Source organism: Protopterus annectens, chromosome 1.part0, assembly GCF_019279795.1.
Source record: "Protopterus annectens isolate FY-2018-M chromosome 1.part0, PAN1.0, whole genome shotgun sequence".
Classification (NCBI taxonomy): domain Eukaryota; kingdom Metazoa; phylum Chordata; order Ceratodontiformes; family Protopteridae; genus Protopterus; species Protopterus annectens.
In genome coordinates, this window is record NC_056725.1 from 505,385,232 (window position 1) to 505,399,985 (window position 14,754).

At 34.3% G+C, this 14,754-nt stretch overlaps 1 protein-coding gene across 1 annotated transcript in view; it reads right to left on the reverse strand.

The window, feature by feature from the left end:
- Positions 1-649: 649 nt before the first annotated feature.
- Positions 650-14,754, reverse strand: part of TCTE1 (t-complex-associated-testis-expressed 1) — a 402,880-nt gene continuing 388,775 nt past the window's right edge. Inside the window, exon 5 of the mRNA XM_044060900.1 lies at positions 650-1,326. Coding sequence (XP_043916835.1) covers positions 1,174-1,326 — 153 coding nt within the window. The 3' untranslated portion in view covers positions 650-1,173. The remainder of the gene's footprint in view (positions 1,327-14,754) is intronic.

Below are 14,754 nucleotides of genomic sequence, written 5' to 3' on the forward strand. Positions count from 1 at the left end.
CCTAACCCTAAAGTCTGTCACTATTGCACACTTAACTTACCCGTGCCCTAACCCTAAAGTCCGTCACTATCGTACACTTACCTCACCCGTGCCCTAACCCTAATGTCCGTCACTTTTGCACACTTACCTTACCCGTACCCTAACCCCAACGTCCGTCACACTCACACATTTACCTTAACCTGATCCGTAACTTTTGCACCACAGTACAGAAAATGTCAAAGCCACGGAAACAGCCAACCAAATTCTTTCCCTGGGAAAGAATTTGAATTTCCGTGGCATCGACATTTCTATTTTTCGAACTTCCCCATTCGAGCATCCAATACTTGACATTTAAGACGGTCGATTAAATAACAGGTACCCTCATGATACATGCTTAGGAAGCTTCAGCTACTCCAGAGTTGTAGCATGTTTGTCATATATCTAACAATTACACTATTGTGCAACTGTACAAATGCTAGTTTCTAGCAACACAAACATAAACCATATAGAGCCATTTCAGTGCTGCACAGTCCAGCTCATCAGGTTAAGTTCCATCTAAAACTACCGAGTGAAAACCCACAGCAGCAAATATTTAATGAGATTCACAATCAAAGAACTAAAGTCAACAGGAAAAAGTTTTGTATCATTTAATGTATATCCCAAGCAAAGGAAAACAAGTTTTTTCTTATTTATTTTATTTTCTTGACAGTGAATAATGTCTACAATTTTGCTGTCTGATCATGCTTGTAAATAAATTAAAAATAACACGAATGAACTGTTTATGGTTAGAAATATAACTGCACACCAGTTTTAAACCGAAATTGTGATACCTAATCTAAACTTAAGACAATGTTTTAAATATTGACAGTGGTGGCTACCTTTGATAGAAGAGCCACTAAGGTAACAATAATATCATCGTAAAGCATACCATTAATGAGCAATATGTAAACAGAAATTGTTGCATGACTAACAAGAATGCTGTTTTAATTCACAATGACAATGAGAAGGTGTGTTTTATAAGAAAGAAGTATAACAAATATGTTTGGTTCAATAAAGAGGGATCACATGGAATGTTTTGCAAGTTAATAAGAAAGAAGAGTTTCTGCATGACAAAAATACAACAAATATTATTGATGGGCATTTCTCATTCATAATTTCTCTTCTCTAAGCAAAGTTTGGGTATATGCTGGATTTCTAATTGGTATTCTTTCGGAGTCTTTCCTGGTTGTTTTTCAGGCACTGGTTAATACAGAACTCACTTTCCTGGCCCACATCTGTCAGTCTCAGGTCAAAATTTACTACTGTCTTGTTGTCCAGCATACCTTCTTGCAACTGTTGACCTCCGTCCTAAAATCACAAATACAACAATAATTTGCAAGCACTAAATATCTGCAATCTGTATTGGAACAGCTCTATAAAATATAATAATAACACATAAATGAACTTGCTTCAGACTTTTTTAATTTGTTACCCTTTTTTACAAATTAAAAGTGAATAAAATATTGCAAGAAAGTAAATCATTTCTATATCTTCACTCAAGTTTTAATTAGAGGATATTATATATATATAAAAAAAACAGAAAGAAGCAAAATGGTTTTGGAAAATGGCCAACAGTTATAAAGTTTGGATCAATGTGCCTCACATTTTGTGAATTTAAGGCAAAATAAACTCAAGCAGTAGATTAATATGAGACAGAACTATGAGGGCATGGAGGGTAGATTCCCCAGTTATGTATTACAGTGATAACCAGTGAATGCATGAAGGAATTAGATCCAGTTTGCATTTAATATGTATAAAACTTTGCAAGTGGAAGAAACCTGTAGGCTTATCGTGGTGGAAAAATAAAAGTTTGTTGCAAGACAATCAGCACAAAAAACTTGAAACCCTTTTACACAAATTAGAAAATAGCTGATTTTTTTACCTTATACAATTATTTAGGATATACTGTCCAAGACTATAGTGTACAGCTTATAAAATTAGTAGGAAAGCTGCCATAGCATGTTTAGATAGCAATAAAAGTGAATGTCCATGCACATCCACCTCATTTCAAAACTTATGAGGGCTTGTGTCACTGCAGATGTGTAAATGTTGTTTCAAATTTGTGAAATAATGCGCTGAATCACTAATGCTTCCATTATAGCATTTTATTTCTTCCCTTCCTTTCCGTTATTTCTCTGTATTTCTGCAGTAAGAGTTTATCTGCTATTAGTTTAGCTGTAGTGTAATATATCCTACTTATTTCTGTTATAGCACATGGTTTTCTGTTAATAGTCTTGATTACTGTTTTGATCTATTTTATCACACTTCTAACATTTGGAGTCTTGTTGACTTTCTGTAATTTATTTCTTTCATTGATCTTAATATGTCTATCCATCTCTATTAAATCAAGCAACTATTCCCTTTGATCATTTTCTTCTAAACTGAGGGCGCAATCTTTGCTCTCTGTTTCCTGTGGGCATTCTACAGAAACTTCCACAGTATCTTCCTGTGACATATTCTCATCAGCTGCATCCTGTGCCATTAGTTGCTCCTTCTTATGTAAACTCATTGGCTTATCACTCCACATCATTACCTTCATCGGAGTTACCACTGTTTCCTGTTCCTTCCCTTGCTGTGCAACTCTAACTGAACTTTTGTACTTATTTCCTACTAAAGGCTCCAGAGCATCATCATGTGACAAGTGATCAGATGTTTCCTTGTTCCACCTGTTTCTCCTTAATTTGGGAGCACATTCTTCTATCATTTTGTGACATACCCTGTGTTAGACATTCTACACTAAATCCTTCACTTTGCAGGTATTCCATAACTTCACTTTATATTTATTTTCTTCTACCTTATGAATATCTTGTTATATGTTCCCTCTTTGTATTCTTATTTTTGTACTGTGAATTTTTCCCTATCTGGATGTCATTGCCTGTATTTCTCTTCAAATATCTTTGGAGCTGCTTTTTTTGTATTGATTAGTTTGGCATTTTAATTTCCATAAATATTGCACCAGATCAGATATCTTTTTATTTTCCGTGTCCATATTTCTTTTTTATAGCTCTCAAAAATCTGTGGGTTTTGGTCTTTATTTTTTTTCAGTAATATTTCTTTATTGTTTATTTTCAATATACATCATTTCACAAGAGTAAACACAGGTAATATACAACTGGTACAACAACAATATATTTAGAACATATTTACACTATTTACATGAATGCTTTCATAGTTTAATAGTATGGAAAGAGATAAGAGTTGTTTTCTCCAGGGTTAGTACTATCAGGTTCGTATAATACTATATAATGTTATGATTTTTATTGTGTATGTTGTAAATGTCTTCCAAAATCAATGTTTTATGCAAGTATTATATTGAAAATTTGTTCCCAACCTTTCAAAATATTGGGATTTTTATTTTGTCTGTTTATTATGTATTTGTGGGCTAATATATGTTTTATCACTGAGTTCCTAAAGTTATTCCATGAGATTTTAGATGGGGTCAGCCAGATGGTAACTATGTAAAGTTTCATTAATAGGAAGATATTAATGAGAATGATTGTTTGACTTTTAGATAGGTTAATTGGGGAAATATGTAGTATCGTAAATTCCCAAGTGAGCGTTGATGATTGATATCCCATCTTTTGTAGCTGTACTTTCAGGGAGTTCCAAAGTTTGAATACACATTTACAGCTCCAGAACATATGTAAAAGGTCAGCAATTTCATCTTTACAATGTGGGCAAAATTGGGAGTTTCTATTGTTAAATTTATGCAGTCTAAGGCGTGTGTAATAAGCATTATTATATATCATGAGTTGGGTAAATTCTAACTTTTGAAGAGATATGGATTTTATTGTTAGGTTAATTGCTTGTATTATTTTATGGTTTTCTACTGATGGTATTTTTTCTTTCCAATAATTTGATAAGAGTATGTGTTCTTGAAATTTCAGGTCTTTGATCATTTTGTATGAGCATGTTATAAATTTACTGTGTTGAAGAAGAGCTTGCCATAATGAGTTACATTTAATTAGGTCATCTTTATTGATATTTATATCTTGAAGGTAGCTAATACACAATTCTTTAATCTATCTTAAGATCAGCAAATATGTCTTGGGAAGGCCCAATTGGTTTCTTATTTCATGAGTGGGACAGTTCAAATATGGGTATAGATCTTGTAATGTTATATTAATTATAAGTGGGAATTTTTTCACGTCTAGTAGCTGGTTATTAATTCTCAAGTTAGGATTTTTGTGAATAGGTTGTAGTATCATCATGGGTTGAAGGAAATTTACTGACTTAAAAAGATTTTGTGTTAATGTTATAGAATTTTTAAGGAATTCCAATAGGTTATATGCTTTAATGTTTTTACTGCTTAAGAAAAGTATTGTTTTGGGATTTATATTCAGGCTTTCAATATGTTTAAAACATAATTTTACCCAATGTGGGGTCCAGCTATTTCCTAGCGTATTGTAATTTGCAATTCTTAAAGTTCTATTGGCGTTTATGATTGAATAATAATTTTCAAAATTTATTAGGTCTAATCCATCTTTGTTTTTCAGAGTCATCAATTTATCATATGTGATTCTGCATTTTTTTGGTTCCCATATAAATTTAGCGAATTCAGTGTGAATTTTCTTAAAAAAATTCTTAGGTATTAATAGCTGGGAGGACATGAACATGTATAAAAATCTGGGCAAGATATTCATTTTGATAATCGAGACTTTGGCTAATGGTGGTAGTTTCAGATTTTCCCATCTCTTTAGATCAAGTAGAATGTGATTTCACTTTTGTTTGATATTATTAAGATAAAAATTTTTGTTATCTGTAGAGAATGTAATTCCTAAATATTTAGTCTTTTCTTTAGATGTTATTTGACCTAACAATGGTAGCAGTGAGAAAGGTTTCGGAGTTTTTGAAGGGAAGATGTTAGTTTTTTAAGGTTTATTTTATAGTTTGAAATTGATGTGAAGTTTTCAATAGCATATAGTATTTTTTTGGTGTCTGTGGTTGGTGTTGTACAATATATGTTAAGGTCATCAGCAAAGGCTGACAAGGAAATTTTTGTGTTATATATTACTGGGGCATAGTGATATACATTTTGTTTGATGTTTAAAAATAGAGGTTCTAGATATAGGTTGAACAATAAGGGAGATAAAGGACACCCTTGACGAGTGCCATTTCTGATTTGAATTCTATTAGACCATCTTTTATTTATATATAATGTTGTATAAGGATTGTTGTATAGTATTTGTAGGGTTAGAATAAATTATTGGGGTATGTTAAAGTAGGGTAGGATTTGGAATAATGTTGACTCTATCAAAATCCTTATTAGCATGTATAATTAGTGAATATATATTTTGGTTATTTTGATTAGCATATGAAATTAGCGTGTGCAGTGTTAGTGTATTGTCACTGGTTTGCCTAGATGTTAAAAAACAGATTGTTAACTCGAAATAATTGTGTCCGTTATTTTTTTCAGTCTATTAGCCAGTATAGATGTTAGAATTTTATTATCAATATTGAGTAATGATATGGGTCTGTAACTATCCGGATTTTGAGGCTCTGCCTTTTCTTTGGGTATGAAAATCATTTTGGATGCATTAAAGTGTATATCATTAATTTTATTGTTTATTATATAGTTTAATACATGATATAGTATTTGTGCAGTGATAAGATAGAATGTTTTGTAAAACTCCGCTGTAAGGCCAACCGGGCCGGGAGATTTGTGTGATTTAAATTTTTTGATTGTTGTTATTATTTATTCAGTGGTTATTGGTTCTATTAATTCTTTTCGCTGTTTCGCATCAATTTTCGGAAAATTGAGTTTTTGTAGGAAGTCTGTACTATTTTCATTTGTACGTAGGTGTTTTTGTTCTCCGTAGATTTGTGAGTATATAACTTCGAAGGTTTTGATAATATCTTCAGTTTTCGTGTAGGTCTTGTTCTTATAAATATTTCCGAAATTTGAGAAGGAGTTTTAGACTGGTTAATAATCCTTGCCAGAGATCATGATGGTGTTTGTATATGGTTAGCATATTTTGCAAGTATTTTAGTTTCATGAAATGATAGATTATTGTTGTGAACCAAGAACAGGTCTTTCTGGCATTTCAATAGTTCTGTTTCAGTTTGCGTGTTGTAGTTTTTAATTAGACCCTGTTCCAATGATTTAATTTTAGCCTCTAGTTGTTCTTCTTTGAGTTGGATTCTCTTATAGTGAGAAGCTTTCTGAAGAAAGATACCTCTTATCTGAGCTTTGGTTGCCACCCATTCAATATCAGGAAGGTGTTTTTGTTTTGTTAGCTTGTCTAGGGACCTTTTAAGAATGTCCTGAACTTCCTGAATTTAAGAGATTGGGGTTTAGAGACCAGTTGTATCCCCAATGTAGTGTGTTGTTTTTGGTAGTCTTAATAATGATTAATGTAATTTTAGAATGGTCAGACAAGGAACGAGTATGTACAAATACTGTGGGGTCAAGGTTAATTAGTGCTTCTGAAATTAGAAAAAAGTCAATTCTCGACCACATTTTAATGACAGTTTGAGTAAAATGAGGTTTTGTTTTTTATATTTTTGCACTTCCTCAGTTGCTTCTATTTCTAGCCAGCCCAAGGTTTCTTTCTCAATGTAATGTTTTTTTCATGGATCTATTGCATTAATGAACACAAATTTGCATTTGAAGCTTTTCACAATTTTTTGTACAAGTATTTGTCTTTGTTCTAAATTCTCTCTTAATCTTTTTGATTATCTTCTATCTGGAAATTCCAGGCTTCTTGCATATTAGTAACAATAGACAATTTCTTTCTTATCCTCAACAGTAAACTCTGTTTTCTTTAGGGTTCTTTTTTGGCCTATCGGTTTTTGTGACTTTTGTGGCTTACTACTTCCTTCGACGATGGGGGAGGGGTGAGGTGAAACTCTCCCTGAGCCTGGCCTAACCCCATTGTAGGAATGTTTCCATGTATTGAGGATTTTCCAATGCCATTTCTTTCCAGTTCTGGCACCAGTACGCACATAAAGCCTGGGTACCTTTTTATCCTGGGACTTGTGCACCTAGCTGTCTTTTTTTATTTTTTAAACTACCTCTACTCTCTCAATGATTATGTGCTACATAAGACACAGTCTATATCAGAGTCATCTTGGTGAGATTTTGTGAATATAGGGTCCACCACATGAAAGCACTCACCAAGACTTGAGGTATAAGATACAGTCTATATATCAGTGTCATCTTGGTGAGATTTTGTGAAAACAGGGTCCACCACATGGAGGTAATCACTGAGACTTGAGGATGACTTCAGTTCCAGTAATAGTGCACTCCTTTTCTTGATGATTTAATCATCTCTTCATTCAGACCCTTTACCTGTTTTTTTTTTAATTTCTCCAAGTCTTTTGGTTGTCTAATACCATTATGGGAATGGTCCCCATTCCTAAATCAAGGTATAATTAAAGTTCATAAAATTAGTATTGTTTCAATCTTTGATGTTAGCCAGAAGTGCTCTTTTCAGCCCCCACAATGTGCCCAGTAGTGTCTCCTTCTGTAATTTGTACAGTGTTACATGTATCGGTAACAGATCTAAGCACAATTATAAATTATTTTTTATAAGACCCGTTGCTCCTACTACTACTGGAACTGTATGGGTATATTTCTTCCGCATTGCCCTCATTTCTGCCTACAAATCCTGGTACTTTATGACTTTGTGTCTCTCTATACATAAGACACTGTAGTCACTGGGTGTAGCAATTTCATGGACTACTATAGCTGGTTTTCATGCATCTATTTTTTGAACTGTTGGTAGTGGATAATCCCATGTGATATATACTTCATAATTTTCTATGATGCTTTGTGGCTCATGTTTCCAGTGTTTTTCAGCTACTTCAATATTATAATGTTTGCACAATCCCCAATGCAACAGTCTTGCTACATTATTATGCCTTTCAGTATACAGTCCATCTGCCATTAGTATATCACAGCCAGCCACAAGATGTGCAACTGTTTCCAATTCAGTTTTACAAAACCTACATTTGTCTGTTTCTCCCACATGTTCAATGGACTTTGTAACCAACATGTACATAGTCCACTATCTTGAGCCGCCAATATTAACCTTTAATTTTTTGGTTTAAATTCACCTCTCCTTAACCATTCCTGTATTCGATCCTGATCAACATGAGGTCATTCCAAGAGTTTCCTATACTTGCAAATATATTTATGCATTTTCCACATTTCTTGCCTTCTCATCTGATCCTTCACCTTATATTCTTTCTTTTGTTTATTGGCACATTCAGTTGCTACCTGATTTTTACCTACTTCTGGTTTGATTTCATTCTCACTTGATGCTGATATGCTTCTGCTAAAGTAAGCAAGGAAGTCAACTTAGACTTATTTTGCTCATGTTTCAAAACTTTCACTACGTTTGGGTCTTGTGAAGTCAACAGATATGCATGCAGTGCCACTATCGCAGATATGTATATGTAATCAATATCAAGGAGGATCATCCATCCTTCACAGTGGGGAATATATTATCTTGATATGCACTGATTTTTATAAATCATTTGATGTGCATGAAGTATCTTTTTTGTTTTCATGTCCAAACTATCCAACACCTTTTGGAGCCAGTCACTCACTCCAAAACTCTAAAGTCAGGACAGGAAAAGCAAATTGGTTTATAGCTTGGACTTTGTTCCTAGATTTCAGTGCTGTTTTAGTATTAATTTAAGACTTCTAAAATATTTCTTACTGAGTTTTGTTTGTATTTCTTCATGTTCTATTGCTGATCCTTCATCAATTCCCAAATATTTATACATTCCCTCTTGCTCAAGTTCTTTTATATCACATTCCTGTCCCAAACTGATGCTTTTTTTTTTTTTTGGTGCTGCAGCTTTCCTGCTTTAAAGGTTATTTTTGCACATTTATCAAGACCAAATGACATTCTTATATCATCTGAGAAAGTTATGACCAGTGATGGGAGTAATCTGTTACAATAAGTAATATATTACTGTAATATATTACAATTTCTAGTAACTAGTAATATAACTAGTTACTTTTTCAAAATAGTAATGAGTAATAGTAATATATTACTTTTTTTAGTAACTAGTAACTTAAATGTGAGTTACTTATGAGTTACTTTTGCTTAAACCAGTTGTTCTCAATGTGGGTAACATAGCCTCCTATGTAAAACTTCCGGGGTCCCTATATAGTATGAATAGTAATTGGATGTTAGGAGGTAATAGACACTTTGAAGTGGCAATTTGGATAAAAAATTACACATAATGTTGGCAGAACTCATAGCACGTAGCATTCATAATAGATCATTAGAATTACTCTGGAGCAAAATTTACTTCATTTTTTTAGCACTGCAAGGAGGTGAAAGCTAATGATGACCAGACTCCAGCCCTGCTCTGGTACTGTGGGACTCCCACCCACTAAAACATCTCCTAACACTGGACAATTCTAGCCTGCCAGAGATCATATCCTTACCTTGCAGTATAATTAATGGCACTAGTTCTTAATACCACCATCAGTCGGAATCAAACTCATCAGTTCAGCACCTGATGCCCCAACCCACTGCACCAAGCATGACTCTTCAAGTGGATCTATGACCAACCAACTTTTGTCTTGACAATATTTTATGTTCTATTTAAAATACTTTTCGGGTTTCACTTTTTAGTTGCTGAAAATCGACAAAATGTGATAGGTTTTTATAGGTCTTGTGCTTCTGGCTGGTTTGGTTTAATTATTATCTGTGACTCTCTAGCTATAAAGACTAGTCTTCTTTTTCTCCTTTTGGCTGTGCCCATGAGAGATAACCACAGTGGGTCATTAGTCAGCAGAACAAGTGGCAGCGGAGTTTTACATTGTTGAGTTGTCAGCCCAGCTTTCAACCTTCTTCAGAAGGCACATGCATACACACACTCACAGTTAAACCCAATTTAGAATGTCTAATACACCTGCAGCATGTCTTGGGAATGTGGGAGGAAACTGGAACACCCTGAGGAAACCCACTCAAACTTAAATGCCAAGACTGCACCAGGTATAAATGAGAATATTTCCATTAAACCTATAATAGAAGCCAAGATGTGATTAATGTTAGGATTTGAATATTCACATATCCCAACATGTGGAAATGATGTAATAGGGGGTTGTCTGAATGCAAGAGAGTGATTGCCATTGGTTGGAATACTATATTTAAACTGCTAATACTGTGTTTAAATTGTTCTGATGAAGTCTAGCATCTTAGATGAAAGCGCTTAACCTTTTATATTGTTTTTAAATAAAAAAAGTTTTTTACTTCCTATCACGGTTCGAGCAGCTGGTTCTTGGTTCCACAGTGGGTTTTTTTGTGTGATATACTACTGGTTGTGACTACGTGGTTCTAATTTTTCTAGTTTGGTCATTTTTGCCATGACCTTGCTGGACGAATTGCCCTCTATTTTCTCCCTGATAAGGAGAGACGAAATTCAGAAAATACAGTCTGAGATGGTCATACTGAAAGGGGAAGTAACTAGTTTGATTGACTTGTTCAGCCAACCAATAAGGAGCCATAATAGTGAAACTGCATGTTCTACGAACTTGCGTCATGCACCTAGTAGTGCTGGAGCTTTACTTGGCCATGGCGAGCATGAGGACTCATTTAACACTCCTACCAGCATACCCGGATCCTCTCATGGTATAGTTGCTGGTCAAATACAACTGATACCTAACAGTCGCGAAGGAGAAGGCAATGGCAACAATACAGAGGAAGAGGTACATAGCTTGGGAGCTATACCAAAGAGAACTGTGCCAAAAAGAACATATTCAGTTGTTGCCACTGCCGGCAACCAAGGTACTGTTTCATATAGAGCTCCTACTTGTTCACCTGATAGACAGAGAACATTTAATGTTAATAACAACTTTGGCAGGCTTGACAACTTTCTATCTAACGTGCAGGAATTTAAATTTAATAACTATAACAAAACTGGTAATTTTAACACAAATGATTCAATTGATGGGACATTAAAACAAATGATTTTTGTTTTTGGTAAAAAACTAAATGTTATTAAAGGGATACAGTTGGATAATGCCTATTTACAACGCTGCATTGATTTAAATATTGTACGTATGGGGCTTAGATTTTTCAAAAAAACCCTAGGTATAGATATGACTGATGAACTGATGGATGAATACAATGTAATGTTTGACAGTTTTGGTATAACATTTATGAAATTTCTGATAAAAAATAATGATAGTAAATTGTGTAAACTTGTCAAGGAGGTTGAAACCTTGAACGAACGTATTACTCAAGATCTATTGTTTGACCAAAGGCAACAACTATATAATAAACAGTTCTATTATGCCAAAAGTAACAATCAAAAAATTTTCCATAGGAAGTGTGGTAAATTACAGAGAGACCTGACACAGTATAAGGAGGGAAGAGTTTACAATTGGGAGAAGGCAGATAAAGAGAAGATAAAGCAGGAGGGTAAGAATAGATACTCCCAAGAAGCGGAGAGGTCATATAAACCACAAAATGAGGAATTTCAATCTTTTTTGGAGGACAAAACAGAATGGGAGAGAGTGGGGAGGGTAAGGGGGGCACAAAGGAACCCCCAATTTCACCAATACAGAGAAAACGGAGTGAAAAGGTGAAAAATAAAGAGACTACAGAGATAGTTAAGTATGATGAAATCAAATATGGTAAAGGGAAATTTTTTATATATAATTACACCACACTTACATTACAAGAAGAATATTTTGCATTATTTAGTAAAGGGATCACATTTGTACCTAATAAAAAATTTAATGTGGTAGATAATATTATTGAATTAAAATTATTCCTACGTAAATTGAATTTAGGTGTATACTTTAAAGAAGTAGGAACGAAGAAATGTGAACTACAGTTGAAAAAAAGAAGTATATTTACCCCCGCACTCAACCCTTTATTGGCTAGTTTTGAAAAGGTGGTTGTTGATGAAATATACAAATTATCAGATTATAGTAAAAAACAGAAAATGAAATATAACCTCAGTAAAAAGGAAAATGATTTATTAAATGAATTGAGTGCTAATAACAATATTAGAATTTTACAACCTGATAAAGGGGGCAGGGTAGTGCTGGTAGATAACAATGATTATTTAAATGCTATACACACCATCCTACAGGACTCTGATATTTATGAAATCTCATCAGTTAATGAGATACATATCGCCTACCAACTCATAGACTCCTTATTGGAAGAATATTTATTGGACAACAGAATTGAGATAGACTTGTATACATTCTTGAAGGTAGAACACCCATTATTGGCTACTATCATGGGTATTCCCAAGATCCATAAAGATATATTAAATCCACCATACAGGCCTATCATCTCAGGAAGCAAATCCAAGACCTTCTCCTTTGGTAAGGTAGTGGATACTTGGTTAAAACCTATTTATACTAAAACTAAGCACATAGTTAAGGATTCATGGGACTTTTTAAGTCGGTTAACATCTAGTCTATGGAAGGAGAATTTAATTTTTGTTACATAGATGTAGTCAATTTATTCACATGCATTCCAAGAGATGAAGGGATATAAAGGTTTATTAATAGCATCAGGAAATTTGCCAACTTGGACTGGGATAGAACTTTACTTATCAGTGAATTTATGAGCATTGTACTTGACTATAACTTTATATATTTCAAGGGAGAATACTATAGGCAGAACAAAGGGGTGGCGATGGGAGCAGCCAGTGCCCCAATCTATGCCAAACTAGTCCTTTTGGATTGGGAAGCGCAAATAATATTTCAAAGTAGCTGGATGAAACATATTAAATGTTATATCAGATTCTTAGATGATGTGTTTATTTTATGGGATAGTAGTGAAAGCATGGTGGAAGAGTTTGTTGGATATCTGCATTCATCTAGCTCCTTTCTTAAATTTACATATCATGTCAGCAATGAAGGTATTTCCTATTTGGATACATATATTTCTCATACCAATACTGGTTTTAAGTCTAGAATTTTCAGAAAAGAAACCTTTAGCAATTCCTGTTTGGAATATAACAGTTGTCATCCTAATATACAAAAGAAAAATATAGTAAAAGGGCAATGCATAAGAGCAGCTCGGATGACTTCAGAGCATAATGAAATGCTACGGGAACTGCTTTATATAGGAGCATTATTTAAGGAACATGGTTATCCCACTGCAGTAGTTGATGATGTTGTGACATATGTAAGCAGTGAATGCAGGAAAAAATATAAGCCATTATTGGGAGTTGAGGCTGGCATTGGTATGGATAAGGAGAGAGAAATAACAACTAACGAGTTTAATAAAGCGTGTATCCTACCCTATGGGAAAAATACGATAGACATAAAAAATATTATTTGTAACAATTGGATTATTCTGAAATGTGACCCAGAATTATTTGAATTGGTGGGGGAACATCCCAAATTTGTCCACAAAATAGGGTGTAATATGAAAAACAGGTTATATAAAGGTCATATGTACAACAGACCTCAGAAGTCTGGTACCAGTAAATGTGGCAGATGCAATCAATGCTCTGCCATACTAGAAGAACCTACAAAGTGTGTAGGTAATAGGAATCAAACTATAATAACCTTTGCCAAGGGTAATTGTCAAACTAGGAATGTTATATACCTAGCTTTGTGCATGAGCTGTCCTGGAATTTATGTGGGCAAAACTGGTCGACGTCTGAAGGATAGGATATACGACCACCTATATGCCATCAAAAAAGGGGATATCAATAATGCCTTATATAGGCATACTAGAGATAACACTAGTTGCAATATGTTTAAGTTTGGTATATTGGAGGTGTTACTCCCACATCATAGAGGGGGGAACATAAAGGCTTTATTAAGTGAGAAGGAAGTGAGATGGCAGATTTTATTAAATGCCATGACTGCACCAGGTATAAATGAGAATATTTCCATTAAACCTATAATAGAAGCCAAGATGTGATTAATGTTAGGATTTGAATATTCACATATCCCAACATATGGAAATGATGTAATAGGGGGTTGTCTGAACGCAAGAGGGTGATTGCCATTGGTTGGAATACTATATTTAAAGTGCTAATACTGTGTTTAAATTGTTCGGATGAAGTCTAGTATTTTAGGTTAAAGCGCTTAACCTTTTATATTGTTTTTAAATAAAAAAAGGGTTTTACTTCCTATCACTGTTCGAGCAGCTGGTTCTTGGTTCCACGGTGGGTTTTTTTGTGTGATATACTACTGGTTGTGACTACGTGGTTCTAATTTTTCTATTCATAATAGATCATTAGAATTACTCTGGAGCAAAATTTACTTAATTTTTTTTAGCACTGAAAGGAGGTGAAAGCTAATGATGACCAGACACCAGCCCTGCTCTGGTACTGTGGGACTCCCACCCACTAAAACATCTCCTAACACTGGACAATTCTAGCCTGCCAGAGATCATATCCTTACCTTGCAGTATAATTAATGGCACTAGTTCTTAATACCACCATCAGTCGGAATCAAACTCATCAGTTCAGCACCTGATGCCCCAACCCACTGCACCAAGCATGACTCTTCAAGTGGATCTATGACCAACCAACTTTTGTCTTGACAATATTTTATGTTCTATTTAAAACACTTTTCGGGTTTCAATTTTTAGTTGCTGAAAATCGACAAAATGTGATAGGTTTTTATAGGTCTTGTGCTTCTGGCTGGTTTGGTTTAATTATTATCTGTGACTCTCTAGCTATAAAGACTAGTCTTCTTTTTCTCCTTTTGGCTGTGCCCATGAGAGATCACCACAGTGGATCATTAGTCAGCAGAACAAGTGGCAGCGGAGTTTTACATTGTTGAGT